General features: G+C 41.2%; 1 protein-coding gene across 1 annotated transcript; it reads right to left on the bottom strand.

Annotated features, from left to right (window-relative positions):
• Window positions 1–6,964: 6,964 nt before the first annotated feature.
• LOC145453287 (uncharacterized) lies at window positions 6,965–9,443 on the bottom strand. Its single transcript, XM_080331265.1, has one exon. The coding sequence runs from the start codon at window positions 9,405–9,407 to the stop codon at window positions 7,947–7,949; it is 1,461 nt and encodes a 486-aa protein (XP_080187391.1). The 5' UTR covers window positions 9,408–9,443; the 3' UTR covers window positions 6,965–7,946.
• Window positions 9,444–16,159: the final 6,716 nt, after the last annotated feature.

Raw genomic sequence — 16,159 nt, 5'->3', positions numbered from 1 at the left:
TGAAAATTGTCAAAATTTTTCATGTCAAAATTTCCCTTTTTTAGGTAAAAAAATCGCCCTATTAATAAGAGACGCACCCCAAACAATCAAATAGGGTGAGGTGCAAGATCGGATGGGGCCAGATCTAGCGTATTTTGACTTCGCCAAGTGTCCTAGTGCATTTTCTTTCGAAATTTCGCAAATCTAGTGTTTTTTTATGAAAAAATATGTGTAAATGAGGATGCTATTTTCATGTGCCTCGAATAATTTATACCGGTACTCGAAGAGATAGTAATTATTATCCGTCTAAACTTGCCCATTTAGCACAATAGCGACCAGTCCTACATGTATTGTAGAATGTGAAATTGCACCGGCTATCACTGTGCAAAGAAAGTGCTCTCTATACCCGCTACTGTTGTTATTCACATTTTGGGTCTCTTTATCAGGTACTTTATACGTGAGTGCGTGTTTGTATGTGTGTGTGTGTGTGTGTGTGTGTGAGTATGTGTGGGGGGTCCGTGCCTCACCAGCCATGAACCTCACCGCTGCGTCACCGCTGCGTCACTGCGTAAGCTTACTTACATTCCCTTACAAGTCCCATCGGAATTGTTGGCAAAGCGACTGAAGATATTGATTTTATGGGATTATTATATCATTTGATTTCACCAGTTGGTACATTTGGCAACGTTTAAATCGTCAATATGTACTTCAGCATTGCGGCCCTATGTGGCCCGAGTCGTCGCTACGTGTCGTGTACATTAATACAGGCTGTCACTTCACTGAAATGAAGGGTTGTAATTAACAATATGACGTCATGTGACGTCATGAGGTTCACGTTCGCGTTCACACAGAACCTTTCAAAAAGGTTCACGTTCAAACGAACCTGAGCCTTTCAGAGGTTCACACCATCCCTATTGAAAACAAGTCGATTAAACTATAGATAAACTAACCTACGGATAGATACGCAACACCCGTCGTCACGCTTGCTTGCCCGGAGGTAATCACTGCTCAGCAATCTGAACTCGACATAATTGCTTATCCCATAGCTGACGACCCACTAGCTTGAATTCAATAAAGTTGATCTTATTTGAAAGCTACTGTCGCACTGATTCCGAAAATATACATTAAAATCCAATCAGGGCAATAGAACCCCTTTGAAATAAGCCTCAAAGTCTGAAAATCGACATCGTTCTGAACAATCGCAACCATGCAAGGGCCATTGTTATGGTCATCGTGCTGCGTCGCTGCGATTGTTTAGAACAATGACGATTTTCAGAGTTTGCGGTGTATTTCAAGGGAGTTCCATTGCCCTGATTGGAATTTAATGTATATTTTCGGAATCAGTGCGGCAGTAGCTTTCAAATAAGATCAACTTTATAGAATTTAAGCGCGCGGGTCGTCAGCTATGGGATTAGCAATTATGTTGCGTTCAGATTGCTGAGCAGTAATTTCCTCCGGGCAAGCAAGCGTGACGACGGGTGTTGCGTATCTGTCCGTAGGTTAGTTATCTATAATTAAACCGGGTTGAACTCAAAACTGAACAATGAACACAATTACTTGGACTAGGACTCAAGTCACAAAATAAGCAACATGACACGAATAAATATGAAAGAAAACCGAACTAACATTGTTGGCCGCGCACGTCTACCGAAATCGAACCACTCCCTCGATTCAATGTCGTACGCTTCTATTATGTTCGGGCGGTCGGCGTGAGTGCCGCCCACAGTACAAATTACTTTCGGCAAATCTGAAAATGCAACATCAAGACTGAAATATTCCAAAAGTTGTACAATGCTAGGTATAAATTAAGTGTTTGGTCATAAATAATCGTTTACCAGACGAGATTACGGGTAGCATAGTTACTTTTTGTTTTTATGGTATTCGTGATGTCTGTCGACTACTATGGTCATTTATTCTTCATTGTTATTCCGTAACTGGCGACTTATAGCACGGCCCACTTCTAGACTGTTTGTAAGACACCGCTGACGCGGACGAGGTGGCGATGACGAGCCTAGATAAACCGCCAACACTTGGTATAGGAATTCTGAAGTCTACCTCGGTCGGACTCGAACCCGCAACCCATTGGTGTTGCAGCCGCGATATATACTACTGCGCTATCTCGCCACTATATTATACATTAGTTGCCCACTGCACCATATTGCCAAAGAGTAAGGGCAGGAGACCCACACCAATCTCACAAAGTGCAAAGAAATAGGTCTGGTCGAAAATACCAAATTATCTTTCATGTGATGTACATTGTAAGCACGAGAATGGCGTTGGATAACGATAGATAATTCCAGTTCAGTGGTTCCCAAACGGTGGGGAATTCAATGGTTTCTGGTGGGGAATAGACGTATTTGTTCAAAACTATATACGGGACAGTCTACATATTCACGGAGACACATGCGCAATTACCGTTACCAGTTAACTGCTCTGGAATGTATGTATCGAGAATTATATTCGTGTTGTTCACAAAACCTCATTTTTAACTCTGACTGGCGAATCATGGCGTCACAAACGCATCCGGCACGACTAGTTTGACGTGAAATAACGCTTTCGCGAAATTTTGACCGTTGCTTGTATCGGTTCACAATACGTCTTATGTTGCAGTTATAGGCGATTGTCTTGCGTACTGGTGTGGTTTGGTGTCTTGTGTATAGTCAACCAGCAAATAGCTGCTCTGTGATGAATAAAGTGTTGGGAAGTGGGGAACAGGACCGTAACTGCCGCACCCCAAACCCTCCAATTGGGGGGGGGGGGGGAGCTCGAAGGGGCCCAAAATAATTTCCGAATTAACATAATTTATAGGGTATTTTTCTGGAAATTTATGCCATTTTTCATTTTTTCAAAACTTTTTCGTGCTGGAGGCGCGATTTAATATTGCCGAATATCTTGATTATTGCGTACCCTTCTGCCACGAAAATACGTAGCTTTTATAGAAATGGATACTTCGGCGTCGGCCATTACTGCGCCACGACGCACCAAGGCCATGTAACATGCAACTCCGAGAAGTGTACCAGAGCGATCGGCAGCGAGAAGACCTTGGCCGAGAAGTAATGGCCTTGTGGTGCCCGAAAACTTCGATATATGTACAACATACATATGTTTAATTGTCCATAGGCGGCTAAATGGGTGGCGCCGAATGTTCCTGTCATGGCGATCTGAACCCCACAGGGCAAATGCCATCCCGCATGGAAAAATTATTTGCCAGTAAAGCAATACCAATTTGAAAATGTGTGGGCCTTTTAGTTTGGGAGATTTCCATATCTTTTGACATAGCAGATGTAGGAGGTCACGAAATAGCATAATATATTGAAGTCAATATACCAACGAGTCCGCCTGAAAATGTTTAATTCTTATTTAGGGGTCCTACCTTTTCCAACACAAGTCACTCAGCTCTACCGGTAAATCTTATTGCGTGAGCAGTGAGGGGATAAAAATTGATAACAAAATGTATGTAATTCCCGATCATATTTACCTATTCAAACACGAACAATATAAATTTTTCGCGCTTCACGCGTTTAGACCAAATAAGGCGACGCACTAATGTAGCTGATGAGTAGCGGAAAAGAAGCGTACAGGCTCAGCCCGCTCAGCAGGGCTGAAGTGTTTAGGTTTAGGTTATCAGTAGGGCGATTTTTTTTTGACCTAAAAAACGGAAGATTTTGACTTTTTTTTGACTAAAAAAATCTGAATTTTGACCAAATTTTGACCTCACGTATGCAAATTAGGTGTTTTCGCACATAATGTGAAAATTGTATTACTTATCTTCATTTCTGGTTCGAACAGTCTGTCCTTACGAAGTATTTTGGCCTGAAAACACTTTTTTGGCTTGAAAACTGACAAATTTTTACATGAAAAAACTAGTGTTTCTACGAAATCTGGCCCTATGAAGAATTCCAGTAGTTACATCACGAATTATGGTAGAAATAATTAAAATTTGTTGTAGTACAACGAAAGATACTTTCCTACATTCTCGGGTAGAAAGTGTCTGTCCTTACTAAGTAGCTTGCCAAGAATGGAGAAAGAACGTTCAACAGCAGCAGTTGTTGCATTTTTGGCTGACAACACTGAAGTTGTGCATACACTGCTGGTGACACACCGTGTTGCTTCATTTTGAAAATGCTATCTACATCACAATTTTTCATCATGCGCTTCTTGATATAAGAACCATGCAATGCCCACGCAATCTTGCTTCAGTTAGGATATTGAGGTACATTGACCAAACACCACGTTAGCCTATTTGTTTCATTTGAATGTTTATGATTCACAATGAGCAGACAATGGGCCGTCTACAACGGTAGGCCTATAAAGTAGGCTACAAGCTGCAAAATGTCAAATAATAAGTTCACCGACAGTGCAAAATCTACGATACAAACGAAATGCAGGTTGCAGGTTTAAACTTTTTAAACAATTTTGACATTTTTTGACCTAACGCTACAATTTTGACCTAATTTTGACTTTTTTTGACATTTCAAAAAAAATCGCCCTAGTTATCAGGAAGTTAGGTTTATCACCCTGTGGGGGCCCAAAATCAACTTTTTTGATGGGGCTGACGAAGTGCTGTTACGGTCCTTGTGGGGAATGAAGGGTCGGAATAAATCTGAAGTGGGGGATGAAGACAAAAAGATTGGGAACCACTGGACTAGACCGATTGCACGCTCTTTCCATCAGCTAACAGCTAGTGAGGCATAGTGATGTTGGGCACAGGAGAATAGCTTATTTTGGCAACAACAATATTTTGAAACTGAAATCATTTTCAGTTTGAAAAGGCTTTACTAAGCCTTCAACCGAAATCTCAAATCAGATCGCGATTCGTGATAAGTTTGTCGTCGATTCGCGTACGGTGTCGTCCCAATGAGCTTCGATTTTTCAGTTATAACCGGATTTCTGTACGAGTCATCAGTTTTTGAAGCAGATGGCGAGTGCAAAGTACATGCAGGCTTTCCACCCTACTCCTACGCGTCCATCACTGAGTGAGTAGAGCTGGGGTTCTCAACCCGCAGCCCGCAGACGCTTTTTCTGCGGCCCGCGAGATCTTTCAATATGATCGCAATTACTACCGGCACAGTATTGTTACATATTAATTTAGCTACTTAAGCTCTCTTATCGCACCGTCTCTGTTTCATTTGATTTATTCTCATTCTTCAATGTGTTCTGGTTTCTTGATATATGGTCGAGTATAGATTCTTATTGTTTTGAATAGGTCTTCGGACAGTTCCATCTGTAGTTATACTTATCATCTGATCTTAGAAAAAAGCGTTGCTAGATAGGTCTCAGGCCTAGCAATCCATATTTTGAGGCATTGTTGAGATTGCCGACGACGTTAAAGGCGCATGGTTCAAAATTGCTTGGTATATCGCTAAACCCATGAAATCTGCTTGAAAAGGTGTGTTTTCAACAAAACGTTACTATACTGTGCGAATCTCCGCAGTTTCCAGAATTTAGCTGCAAGGACAACTTCACCTAAGAAATTTCGAAGCTGCAGTTGTCTGATTCAACCGTGACAAGAAGAGTAACAGCAATGTCAGTTGATCTTTTGCCGCATGTTTTGAAACACGTTGCCGCGTCGACTACTTTAACCTATAGCATTGGACAAAATCCACGGACATTGCAACGCTAAATGTATTGAAGTATTCTATCAGAGTGGATATATTTGTAGACATAATGCAGGCCGGGCAAACGTGGGGAGAGGGGACTAGCAAACAACATCAACTTGACAAAGCTGACTTCTGTAACTATTGGTGCAGGGCATCAGCCATGGAAGGAAAGGAGAAGGGTTGATTGGCTTGCTTAGAAATTACCCCGATCATGAGACGTCTTCTCATATCACTGAGAGCTCAAAGTGACAATGGCCTCTGTAACGAAAAAGTTACCTTAATTTTATACTTGCTCGCTCACGCATTGAAACAGAGAGTTCAGTTCTCTGATGCAAGGGTTTGAACGTGCACACTGCACATACCGACTTGGCAACGAATGCAATGCACGCTTCATGAAGGGATTTTCTTGTTCCGTCGGAAGATCACATAATCTCACTAGAAACAGCAACTGAAAGCTTACGAACGCTGTCCATAAATGCTGTAGAATGTACTAAATGCACATATAAGACTGGTAAATAGGCTATATTAGCCTAAATATAATAGTAATCCACGAATATACGGTAATAATGTTCTGCGGCCCGCAGCCGTTTTTGCTGTTAAGATGCGGCCCGTTATGCAAGGACCCCTGGAGTAGAGTATGCCCACCAGGTGTAGTCCGCAGCCAATAGATACGATTATATCTGGTGCATGATTAAATTTGGTGCGCATGTGTTGAATATTCAAGAATAAGCACTGCACCTATGATTTTGTTGGAATTGTATGCTTAACATTTTTCTGCAAAAGGGAGCACGAGTCCTGGAATTGTATTCCGGGAAGACTGCAAGAAATCGAAATGTCGCGGTGAGTCTCATGATTTATCGAAATGTGACTGATCAGTGATCACTGTAGTACTCGTGCATTTGTGGGTGAGAGAAGCTTCATATGAAATCCAAATCAATTTAAATCATTATTTTTTGGTCCCTGCTCAAGCCTACAACGACACAGAATTTATCGACGAGTCGGCAATCGAATTGCTTTGTTTCTGGCTCAACGGACTCACCTTGTTGTTGTTATTATAATCATTATGATCATTCACTACGTGTGCTTAAAGATCGAATTTAACAATCCTATATTTCGAACAAAAATGAGTCGGGTTGAAATGTCGAACACTGATTTTACGAGGCTTCTGCAATTACGGTACTGCTTTTCTACGGCATTAATGTGCGCTTAACGTTGCGACGATGGTATATCCTTGCGATGTCTTTGTCGGGAACAATAAGCTATACGAACTAATGCGGATTTACATATAAGGTTGGTTTATGACTAAAAGCAAATAATTTTGTCGGCACTCAACACTGAATAAATCTGTCCCTGTCTGCCCTCCTTCTGTTCAGTACACGAGTTCGAACGCTACCTTGATTCATTGTATTCCTACGTTGGCATGAAATACAACATACTGATTTTGACGATGTTAGAAATATGTACAATGTACATCATATTGTAAAGGAATAGTATAGACCTACGTCCTACGTTCTATCAAGCCAAATTAGTCGAAGGTGTGTCACCTTGACCTCATAGCCACCGCTGTTTCCAGCGTAACACCCCAGTTTACAACACTAGTGATTAACCTAACCCGAATCAGACGCCTGTTGGTATGAAGTTCTGAACACGGAACAGCTTACATCTCGTTTGAAAGGTGGAAAATCAGTGGAGGTAAAGGTATGGACGACGAAGTGGACCATAATGTACATGATCTTCGTTCATTGGCGCGTTACTCACACAAACGAAACTGGGAAGAAAGATGATACTGTCTGATTTGTCGCCCATACAATAGCTATAGTACATGGGTTCACAAGGATGACTTTACGTTGAAATAAATAACTAATCATCGCGCCAAACCGGCTCGATATGGTGATCGATACATTGCTGAATGAATCTCGTTATTTTCCAGGTTATATAGTATCACGCCCGACAGTACGAAGACAAAAATTTGGGTCTAAGTAACATACAGTACATTGCGAACCAGATGTTAAATACAAGAAATGAATATTGACATCCCAATCTCATTGAAATCTACTGCACATCGTGTGGCCATCCATACGATAATCCCCTCGAAGTTCGGCGAGATCTCTTGCACAGAAACTAGACATTAACTGTACGAATAGTCTTTAAACACACATTTAAATGAACAGTGCTCCACACGAATATGAGTATCAATTTCAGCCTTCGCGTTAGTCTGCGGAACCGTAATTCTAATTTTTTTGACAGGCAATGTCCACGTGACGTTCGAGGGAGTACTTTCGAACAGGAAATGACGTCGTGATTGTTTAGGTAATTTATTTGACGAAATGCCTTCTGTCATATATCACACTCAACATATTTTAGACCTTAATGGGTATGGATGTGGCGCTTATGGTCAGATTTGCGAGCGAACTTTTTCCCACAGATATCACATAGATTATCCTTGAAACCGAAATGCATTTTCATATGAGAAGATAGGTCACCCTTGCAAGTGAATTCTTTTCCACAAATATCACATTGATTATCCTTGATACCGAAATGCCTTTTTATATGACAAGTTAGGTCACCCTTGTAAGTGAATTCTTTTCCACAAATATCACATTGATTATCCTTGATGCCGAAATGCATTTTCAAATGAGTCTCGAGATCGACCTGGCGAGTGACCTCTTTTCCACAAACATCACATTGATTATCCTTGATGCCGATATGATTTTTTATATGACGATTTAGGTTACCCTTTAGAGTGAATTCTTTTCCACAAATATCGCATTGATAATTCTTGATGCCGAAATGCATTTTCAAATGAGTCTTGAGATGGTCCTGGTGAGTCAGCTCTTTCCCACAGATATCGCATTGAATATTCTTGATGCCGAGATGAATTTTCATGTGAGTTACAAGGACACCCTTGCGAGTGAATTCTTTCCCACAAATTCTGCATGCTGCAAACTGGTTTGAATAAGTATGGATAGCCATATGCCTTTTGACATAACTCTTGTCAGAAAATTTTTTCCCACAAATTTTGCATGCAAACTGGTTCTGGTGAGTATGGATATCGATATGGCGTTTGAGATTGCTCTTGTAAGTAAATTTTTTCCAACAGATTTTGCATGCAAACTGGTTCGGGCGAGTATGGATATCCATATGGCGTTTGAGATCACTCTTGCCAGTAAATTTTTTCCCACAAATTTTGCATACAAACTGGTTCTGGTGAGTATGGATATCGATATGGCGTTTGAGATTACTCTTGTCAGCAAATTTTTTCCAACAAATTTTGCATGCAAACTGGTTCTGGTGAGTATGGATATCGATATGGCGTTTGAGATTGCTCTTGTAAGTAAATTTTTTCCAACAGATTTTGCATGCAAACTGGTTCGGGCGAGTATGGATATCCATATGGCGTTTGAGATCACTCTTGCCAGTAAATTTTTTCCCACAAATTTTGCATGCAAACTGGTTCTGGTGAGTATGGATATCGATATGGCGTTTGAGATTACTCTTGTCAGCAAATTTTTTCCCACAAATTTTGCATGCAAACTGGTTCGGGCGAGTATGGATATACCCATGGCGTTCGAGGAGACTCTTGTAAGTGAAATTTTTCCCGCAAATATCGCAATCGTTCTCGAGGCCCATATGCACATTCATATGACGTTTGAAGGAAACTTCGTGCAAGAATTCTTTACCACAAATATCGCATTCATGACGCTCCAGGCTCAAATGCGTATCCAAATGCCTCTTGAGGCAAAACTTTCGAGAAAAGTCTTTCCCACAAATATCGCATTGGTGATTTGAGCCAGCCTGCATGCCTATAAGAATCTCCCGATCGCTCATCAAAAATACTAAATCTTGAAGGAAATCGGTTGGGTTTAGTATGCAATGCTTGTAAGTGACAATGGCGCGTATCAGGGGTGCCAAACATCTAAGTCAACGAAATAAATGCTAATATTATTCAGCATATTTCAAACAGAAGTTAGACTTCATTGAGAAATACTTTCACGAAAATAATAATCCCTCAATACAGAAAATGTCGAATACGTTTCTAGGCGACAATATTATAACCAACCAACGACAGTGTCGCGCTTGCGTTCTAATCACCGCCGGGAACAAGTTGGTGACATTGACATCAAATTCAGAGAAGTCAAAAAAGTGCACACTCAAATCAAAGTTTTCTGGGAAAACAGACCAGAGGCAGTTATTTACAGAGGCGAAAACGCCAATGCGAAACCGTTGTACTAGGGCCTACGATGTCGTAGGCCGAGTTGTATGCAAGTTACAACTCCAATTGCTATTTAATAATAATGAACCAAATTCCACTGAGTGCATTTTAAGTTAAACATCTAGTATTCCTCACGAAGCATACATAGGCTTGATAATAAAGCATTTCAGGAAAAAACAAAGGTACGATCCAAGATCGAGTTCGACACCTCTGGCGTAGAAGATATAGGCATTTTATCTCAACAGAATGACAAATCCCGCAGACATGCTAGAACTGCGGATATGCTATTGGCAGTATGAAGTTAGTTTAAGCATGAAAATACGCAGTGAAGTAATGATCCACACTAACGGAACCACGCATCGCATGCGACGGCGGTTCCGGCATTTATAAAACGGACCGCCTAAATGTATGAACGTGAACGTCCTCGACTACCCTTCTGCCCGCTGTGTCTAGCTATAGATAACCTACCCAATAAAACTCAGATCAGGATTAGCAATAACGTCGATTATCACGTTAGTCAGGATTTATCAACTCGGGATTAAGGAATCCGTTTGATCGCAGCGCATAAAGTTAGTGTTAATCTCAGGATTTAACAACCGCAACAAACTATAATTACCGTATCTATAAAAACTGCTTACACTGCGTACCATTCCTATTACGCACCAATATTTCCGATAATGACCATGCCGACTGTAATGGCTTCACTAAACAATCATCAAATTATGCACCCGCCATTGTACAGCGATATCAATATTCTATAATACGTTACTCAGCTGTACCGTACGGATTGGACGCGACTTTCATTTTGCGACGATGATAATTCTAGCTATTGCGGTGGAAGTATCGTTATCAGCAGGCTGCTGTTTCATTCAACAAATTGACAACTGACAGCCTATAACGCTAAATGCCAATGCGAAACTGTTGTATGCAAGTCATAACTCGAATTGTTATTTAATAATAATGAACCAAAGTCCAGCGCATTTACAGTTAAACATCTAGCATTCCTCAGAACACATACGCGGGGTCGACCCCGCATTACGACTAAAACAAAGGGAGCATGGAAATATATCAACTTACATCCTCGTTAGGGCAACTACCTTAGCGGTTTCTAACTGCAAAAACGGCCAATCATCGTGTTTTACGATGGATATAGGCTTAATAAGAAAGCATTCCAGGGAAAGACTACCCTTCTGTCGGCTGTATCTAACTATAGATAACCTCCCTAACAGAACTCAATGTCTTGTCTGAGAACACTTGCTCAACACGATGTCCATGAGGTCCGATTCCCGACCCCACGTAACTCGAATAAGACGGGAGCTTATTAACAGTAACCTTGACTTACGCGAGTCGATGATATACTGAACTATACAGAGTGCTACATTCGCGGTAAACATATCTGGATATGTAGTAGGCGTGTTAACGCGGTAAACATATCTGCGTATGTAGTAGGCGCGTTAACCTCAACTAAATCGCGATGCTCACGATGCGAGAGACCATCGCATTACAACGCGTGATATAATAATTGCCTCGGCGGGGAATCAATTAGTGTTGTTCAATTGTTGCACGAAATGCTAGAAGACACCACAGAATGGTTAGGCCCTTCGTGATTGAATCCAGTCATTTTGCCACGCAAAATAATTATATTTATTTCGCGAAGTCGCATCTGACAACTGCAACAGTTTGCCCAACCATAATTGCTGTGCCGCAAAACGTATAGTCAGGTCGCCGCTTAGTTCAAACGATAGTACGTTATATTTTGGCTGGATCAATCTAGGCTCCTCGAGTAGGCCAAGCCTGCTAACTCGATTGAGACCAACATCAAGCTTTTCAGTTTACTCTGTTAATGAGACTTAGTGACATGTATGGCGTCACAATGTGCAGTATACGTACAGTCTAAAATGGGAAGGGGAAGGGACTACGGATTCGCCTTTTCCCACTGCCTACGCTTATGATGACAACTCACGACCGGGGCTTTGGAGTCGGTAAATTTTAGCACCGACTTCAATTCCGACTACGACTCCACACATTTTCAATGGACCGACTCCAACTCCTGAGTCTTTAAACGTACCGACTCCGACTTCGGCTCCGACTCCCGAGTCTTTAAAATACCGACGCCGACTCCGACTCCGACTCCAACCCCGAATCCAACAGTATTACTAATTTACTTCGAAAATTATATGCCACAGTTACGGTTAAATGGCTATCATATAACCATTAAACAAATACAAACAAACGATGGCATGCAAAATTGTTTCATTGTGGCACAGCACTAATTATTCACTATGGATGAAAGATTGCCTTTCTAAATTACCTTCATTTTTTCATATTTTATCAGTTTTCATAACATGGACTCTCTAATAACCTAATATGTATGAATCATTCGAACACGACATATATCCCATCCTGTATAATTAAAATGTAGATAAAACAATCGAAGTGTTGCTCTTGTGCATCAGTCAGCAACTAATACAGAGATGCATCTTACTAATTTTCTCATTACAGACTGCAATGAGTAAAAGCACACACACTCTCACAATACTAATTGACATTGGTCATTAACGAAATTTAAGAAGTAGTCAAATAGCATATGTCTAGTCTACATTCTCTTAGTCAAGTACTCAGTCATGTACTTAGTCAAGGACTAGGACTTGCAGTCTTTCTTAATCATTTGTCCGACCCAAGCAGCTAAGCTACACCACAAATATTTTTAATTTTGTCAAGTGGGAAGGAGCGTTTGGTTATATTTACATCAATTTTACAACCAGACGATATATTTGCGCTGTCCCAATATCATGGTATAATTCCAAAAATTGCATCAATTTGTGACTGCATCGCGAAGATGCATATTGCTTCTATCTTCCTCTATACAACTGAATTGTATTTTGCAAATAATGTTCAATTCTAACTATTTCAGGAGTGGCCAACCTTTTCGGCCAAAAGGTCGCATGAGATTTACGGACCAGTGCGCGGGAAACTTGAATGTTGATAACCTGTTTTTAGTCGCCCGATAGGAACGAACCGAATTCGGTAACATTGAAAACAAGACTTATATGACTATGTTCTAAAATTGATAACAATTATGTATTGAAAACTCAGTGTGCAACTGTACAGTATGCGGTCATGCCCTGGTCGCGCGAACCACGAAATTATTTCAAAGGTACTGAATGAATTCGATCGATAAATATATTACTTGCACATATTGGGGGTCGCCTCTGTATAGCCATGGGCTCATTTGGCTAGGACAGGATTATTTAGCGTTTTAGATATAGCAATATCGACGGTTTCGGTGAGCATGGCTCTGTCATTTTGCGCAAATGTTTCATCGCCGACGATCTCGCTTCGAACCTACAAGCGAAGTCCCGTGTTGGACGACACGTTCTCCTAATGAATATAGTTGGACTCAATTCTGCAAATTGCGCGTATTTGTAATTTCTAGGGTTTCCAATACTAAATGCAAAAAACCTGATAATAAATCATGCGAAGGTTTAAGAAAAATTTCAAGTCAAATAAATCTGCTATGGAATATTCTACTTTATGGTCATATACGAAGATCTGCGCTGAAGGTGGCTGGCCCCTGGTTACGCCAATGGGTCGAAACTGATGTTTTAGTCATCATCAAATTTCGCGGTCAGGCTAATCAAATTTTGGTTGGCCGTGCAATTTTACCTGATGTTATATCTAATTTCGAGAATTACCTCGCAGGCCACACAAAACCTCGCTGGCCACATTTGGCCTGCGGGGCACGGTCTGGCCCCCATGATCTGTATCGTTACTAACAGTGATTGATAGTACTTAAAAATCCTATTACAGGTATTATTAGTAATTTAAAAGGTATCTTTGAAAAGAAATTGTTTACTGGATAAAGAAGTTGGAGTCGGAGTCGGAGTCGAAGTCAGGGTCATTTTAACAAACTCCGACTCCGACTCCAGTCAGTATTTTTTCAACGACTCCGACTACGGCCACTACAGTTTTCACGACTCCGACTCCGGCCTCTACAGTTTTCACGACTCCGACTCCGACTCCATCAAGCGAAAATTAGCCAAGCTCCGACTCAGACTCCACCGACTCCGACTCCGACTCCACAGCCCTGCTCGCGACTAACAGCAACTAGAACAATTTCAATTATATAATGACTGGAGTTACCGCTGCAGTAATCAAGTATTCAGATAGCGTCATATGTCATGTTCCGTTCAAGAGGGTATCCAGTAAATTCACACTTAAGTGTGTGTTGATGGTACTGTGGTCATATTATAGTAGGGTTACCATACGCAGGGCCGTAACAGCCCTTCGTCAGCCCCCCCAAAAAACTTTGGTCTTGGGCCCCCCATAGGGTTATAGACCGAACTTCTGGGGGGCTTCGCCCCCCAGACCTCCCTCCGGCGATACCCTGTTTACCGCTATTTATCATATTCGTTGGGAGTTTGTTTAGCGAATCAGCTTTTGTCGCCTAAGCGCGCTAAGCGCGGGAAATTTCAAGAATTCATGACTGAATCGGTCAGTATGATCGGGAATTGCATATATATTGTTATCAATTTTTGTCTTCTCTCTGCTCACGTAATCAAATTTGCTGGTAGAGCTGAGTGAGGTGTGTTTGAAAAGGTAGGACCACTCAATAATAATTAAACATCTTCGGGCGTGTACCTGTTGGCAGGAACGAAACAGCACCTCGTCAGGCCCCAAAAAACGTGGGTCTTAGGCTCCCATAGGGTGATGAAACGACCCCTCCACCACGTTGTTCGCGTTTGTCACGAAATCATTTGTACTGTATTGTGAGCCAGCACGAAGCGCGAATATTTTCGATAATTTCTGATAAAATCGGTCAATCAGATCGGCGATTGCATGTATATTATGCTATCAATTTATTGTCCTCTCTACTCACGTAATTAGATTTACCGGTAGAGATGAGTGAAGTGTCTTGAAAACGGGAGGGCCCGTAAATAATAATTAAACATCTTCGGGCGGGCGGACGCGTTGATATGACTTCGTTACATGATGTTATTTCGTGACTTCAAGTCTGCTATATCAAAAAATATAGAATCGCCCAAACGTAGGCTTCTAAACTAAGAGACGCACACGATTTCAAATTGGTATTTCTTCACTGGCATAAATTTTTCCCAGCGGGATGGTATTGGTCTTGTGAGGTTCAGATTGCAAAGACAGGAGCATTCGGCGCCAGTCATTTAGGCGTCTATGGACAATTAAACCTATATGTATTTTGTATATATAACGAAGTCTTCGGTCAGCATAAGGGCATTTCGGCCAAGGTTTTCTCGCTGCCGATCGTTCTGGCACACTTTTTGCAGTCGCATGTTGTATGGCCTAAAACTTGATTGTATGTCTTGGTGGGTCGTGGCGCGGTAAGGGCTGGCCCAATATCCAATAATAAAGATAAATGGCTACTTGAATGGCTACTTGAAAAATTTTGAAAAAATTGCATAAATTTTCAAAAAATACTCTTACGATTTATGCTAATTCACGAAATAATTTTGGGCCCCCTTCGAGCTCGCCCACACCCCAATTGGGGGGGTTTGGGGTGCGACAGTTACGGTGCTGACCATACGTCCTCTTTCAAGAGGATTTATCCTCTTTTTTGACTTTTTTGAAAGTATCCTTTTTTTTTTTATATGTTTTGCCCTCTTTTTCGAGAATTTTGGTTAAATATAGGGCAAAATCTAAGGAGATATAGTAGATCAGCCCTGAAGTAACGCTGGGGCGGGCATTTCGGGAGCTGAGCCGGAAAGTCGACCTTTTTTTAGTCAACCAACTGATAATGTGAAAGAAAAACTGTATTTTGAAAGCCGAGAGAGAAAGTTGACCTTTTTTGACCACGAAGTGGGAAAAATTTACCATTTTTTCAAGATATTCCTCCGGTATTCTAAGTTTAAATTTTTTGAAAAAGGGTCCTCCTTTCCCGATTACAAAATATGTGGCATGTTTGACACCCCTCCTCTATTCAGAATCGAATCACTAAGGCAGGCCTACTCGATTTCGCTCAGCCCTAGTTAACACAAAACAAATTTACTAATTTTTATTCGTCGTCATAATTCAAAACAATGGTACACATGATAAACTCTTTTTAACCCACAGACACGTTATTTATCAAGTCATTAAAATGTATATAGGGTCCTACAAAGCCTGTTTTGGTCACCTTTTATTTTTTGACATGCCCGGCCGTTCATCGTTTCATCACGAGCACTCATTGACTTGTTTTACGAATTAGGGATGCGAAACGCATCACGTAGCAGCACATCATCTAATACAGAGGTAAGCAACCTTTTCGCTAATCACGGCCGTATTTCGATTGCTTATGTAGCCTAAGGCCGCATTCCAGGGCATAGCCGTAATGAACTAACTAGACCAGTGGTTC

Source organism: Botryllus schlosseri, chromosome 13 (assembly GCF_051294905.1).
Source record: "Botryllus schlosseri isolate E-star chromosome 13, Bs_hap1, whole genome shotgun sequence".
NCBI classification, from domain to species: domain Eukaryota; kingdom Metazoa; phylum Chordata; class Ascidiacea; order Stolidobranchia; family Styelidae; genus Botryllus; species Botryllus schlosseri.
This window is presented reverse-complemented; position numbering and strand designations above follow the sequence as displayed.